The 3,490-nt window shown below is 27.8% G+C and overlaps 1 protein-coding gene across 1 annotated transcript in view; it reads left to right on the forward strand.

Annotated features, from left to right (window-relative positions):
- The window catches only part of Pdfr (Pigment-dispersing factor receptor), a gene marked incomplete in the record, with an annotated part of 376,134 nt that extends 373,505 nt beyond the window's left edge, over nt 1-2,629 (forward strand). Inside the window, 2 exon segments of the mRNA XM_067048194.1 lie at nt 23-147; nt 2,306-2,629. Coding sequence (XP_066904295.1) covers nt 23-147; nt 2,306-2,318 — 138 coding nt within the window.
- Between the last annotated feature and the right edge of the window lie 861 nt (nt 2,630-3,490).

The raw sequence follows: 3,490 nt of genomic DNA on the forward strand, positions 1-3,490 counted from the left end.
TTTTTTTTCAATTATTTTCAAGGTGAGAACTGCTATAAGAAAAAGTATCTACACATATTTATCACTACGACCAAATCAGTTCACCCCTAGAAGAAATTCAGCTTATGTTAGTGTTGGTAGCACCCGGCCACCTGAACCTCAACCAGAGTAAGTTTTATTTATATGTTGAATAATAATTTCATACTTGTTTTTGGCTATACTCATTGAAGTAAAAATTAATTATGTTGATTCGTGGAGTCCATAACAAAACAATGAGAAAATAGAAACAGGTCAGAAAGTATATTTATGGAGATTGGAGGAAGATATTCTGGGTTGCGTGCAATAAAGGTTTCAAAAAAACTATTTATTGTTAACCAACGTTTCTCCCCACTTTCCAGGGCTTCGTGCTTTGCAATGCAGCTTCTCTGTTTGCTTCAGAACGTGATCCTTATCAGCCCTGATGATGCCCTGCAAAGTGGCATTATAGTTTAGATATAGCATCATAGTTTTTTGTTACTATTTTGAAACCTTTATTGACTGCCACCCGGACTATCTTCCTCCAATCTACTTCATACGGTCCTGGAGGTTACAAACAATTGTGTTTCTTATCTGTAATAAACTTTATGGAAAAGCTATTTACTGATTAAAACATTTCCAAAAGTCAAGAAATATTCCATGATTCATAAATAATTCTTATGATTAAACAACTATCTCTAATTTGAAACTACAATAGAGAAAATTAATGAAACAATCATTGTTAAAAAGAAAAGAAAACAAAACAAATTAAAATATATATAATAAGAATTTCAAACCATGTAGCCATTATTTTTCATTTATTTAACCTTTAACTGGTAGGATGAAATTTACACATATTACTGGTGATGTTGGGTCTAACAGGCCCTAAACCTTTTTATTTATTCAAGTAAAAATTAACTACTGTACTTGGGCTCATAAAACATCTTATTTCAACTCCCCTAGTTGAATACCAATATATGGTTAATAGTTTCAATACCAAAAAATGTTAATAAAAAATAATTAGTGACCAAAATTGGCAAATATTTTCACTTCTTTTTTATGATTTTCATAATCCGATCAGAAGAATTGAGAATGCCTAATATAAGAATGGGAACTTAATATATTGTTACTAAATATGTATAAAACAGAATATACAGATAAAATAAAAATGTGCAAGATTCATGTCAGCACAGATTTTACCAAACATAACTGAAAGCTCATCTGAAAAATATTTATTACACATAGTTCAAACCATGGATATCCTCCTATTTCTGGTCCTTTGACAGATATAACATCTTTTCTTCTCGAAGAATCTCTTATTTAGACTGAGGTTAGTTCCATCCTTCCATTTTCCTAATTTGCTTTGTGTTTGGATTCAATACTCTTGGAGTTGTCCACTTCTTTCTGATATATTTTCTTCCAACAGGAATGTTCAGAGGGTCTCTATGAAACATAACCTACTCATTTATTTCCATCCCATTTTCATTTATATCACATCCCTTTATTTAGTTATCCTTTAATTAATATAAAACATCATTGTTCTTATATCCAATTAAGTAAAAAATAATGCTAGCGTACATCACTGTTTTGATGTACACAACTGATTATCAATACTGATCATAGAACATTAGTTCTGACCTGTAGTCTTGTGGACCCTACATCTCCAGTTAAATAAACACCAGTTTAATATTGCTTCTGTTGCTAGAGCCTTAGCGATGAATTCCGTCCTTAAATCACTCCAATTAATTTTGTTACTTTAAAACACATCATAGTGTTTACAAATTGCACATGATTTTTAAAACAACCATAAACATCAACTTTAATTTTTACTCTGGAAACATTGAAATTCATAGTTTTTTATTGCCAACATTTCTTTATTACATAATTATGTACAAATATAGTTTATCTATTTATTAATATATTCTAATCATCAATTAAAGAAAATAAGAAACAAGAACAGCTCTTATTTGTATGTTATATATAATCTTTGTCAATTAACTACTGTTTTTTTTTTTAATTTCGTATCTTTATTAATTATTTGTAAATTATTAAAATATAAAAATGATTCATGTGTCATCAATTAATGGTAGCTAAGATAGACAAGATGTAAATTAAACCAGCACCATACTGAGGAAGGTTTTTTTTCCACTCTATATATATGTATATATATTAAATTGATATAATTTAATTATTAACAATTGAAAATAATACTTTTTGGACCTCAGGTAAAAATTTATACAAAAATAGATTATTACATGATGTTTGGTAGCATTACTTAACTCAGTTGTTATTTAAATTTTTTTTTTTTCAGAACTAGGGTCTGACCAATGTGAAGTGCTGTTGTATTGGGCGATACTGTTTGCCTAAATTGAACTAGAATACAGAGATATATTTATATTTTTTCTTTTATTTTCATTAATTAATTAATAAAGAATAAATTGAGTTGTAAATTTGTATAAATAAAATTATGAATGATGAGGAAGCAAGGTTTGTTATTTTTGTACCTACAAAAAATATGATGTAACTTAATAGAGATTAAGAACATTATGGAGATTAAAGCTATTGTAATATTTAATGTATTATCCATTTAATAATACATGAGTATATTGTGATGAGTGTAACATAGATCGAATTGAAAGTCATTGACATATTATGGCATAATTAAAGCTTTAATATTTGTAGAATGTTTCATTTTTAATGTTTGATCATAGTTACTTACTTAATATTAATAATAAAACAGTTGTTTAAATTTGAATGTAAATAAAGTACTTATTTTTACAACATTGTTTTATTTTTATATTATGAATATGATATCTGAGTTTAAAAGTTTGTTATATAAGTCATATACATATTGATATCACATTCATATTAATATAATAATAAATTATTATTAATGCCATATTTTATGGCGTTACAAACCACAGTCGTCATAAAGGATATCTGAAATAGAGCTCTTTACTATGGATTTATGTTCTAACGAAATCACAAAAATTATTAATGTAGATATATCCCTCCAGTTTCCACCCAAATATGACTTTCTTGACAAAGACTCATGATCTTTACTTACTCCTCTTGCTAACAACCCTCATAGACTGAATCATTCTATCACCTATCTTAAAGGAAATGAGGTTTGGATCTGTGCCCTTCTGGCGTGGTGTTGCAGAAATCTAAGATCGGCCAAGCCATTTTGAAGGATTAAATGAGTTTGATTCAAAAAATGATTTGTTTTTATTTTATGTTAAATATTTATATAATTTTATAGCACTTCTGTAATGCAGATGGTAGACTGTGGTAATAAAAAAAAAAAAGTTTTGGGATTTAATTAAACTTAAACTTTTAAGTAACAGAAAAATATTGTTTCATATACATAGTTTCAATAAATCCAGAAGTATAGCTGGAAGTGGATAATGAACTAGCAGACTACCTTGGTCGCTGCTTAAAGGACTGTGCTAAATAATTTTTTATAAATTGGGTTTTTTTTTCTTTTTCTCTCTTA

The sequence above is a fragment of the Halyomorpha halys genome, unplaced genomic scaffold (genome assembly GCF_000696795.3).
Source record: "Halyomorpha halys isolate HHAL.00 unplaced genomic scaffold, Hhal_1.1 Scaffold30.1, whole genome shotgun sequence".
In the NCBI taxonomy this organism is placed as follows: Eukaryota; Metazoa; Arthropoda; class Insecta; order Hemiptera; family Pentatomidae; genus Halyomorpha; species Halyomorpha halys.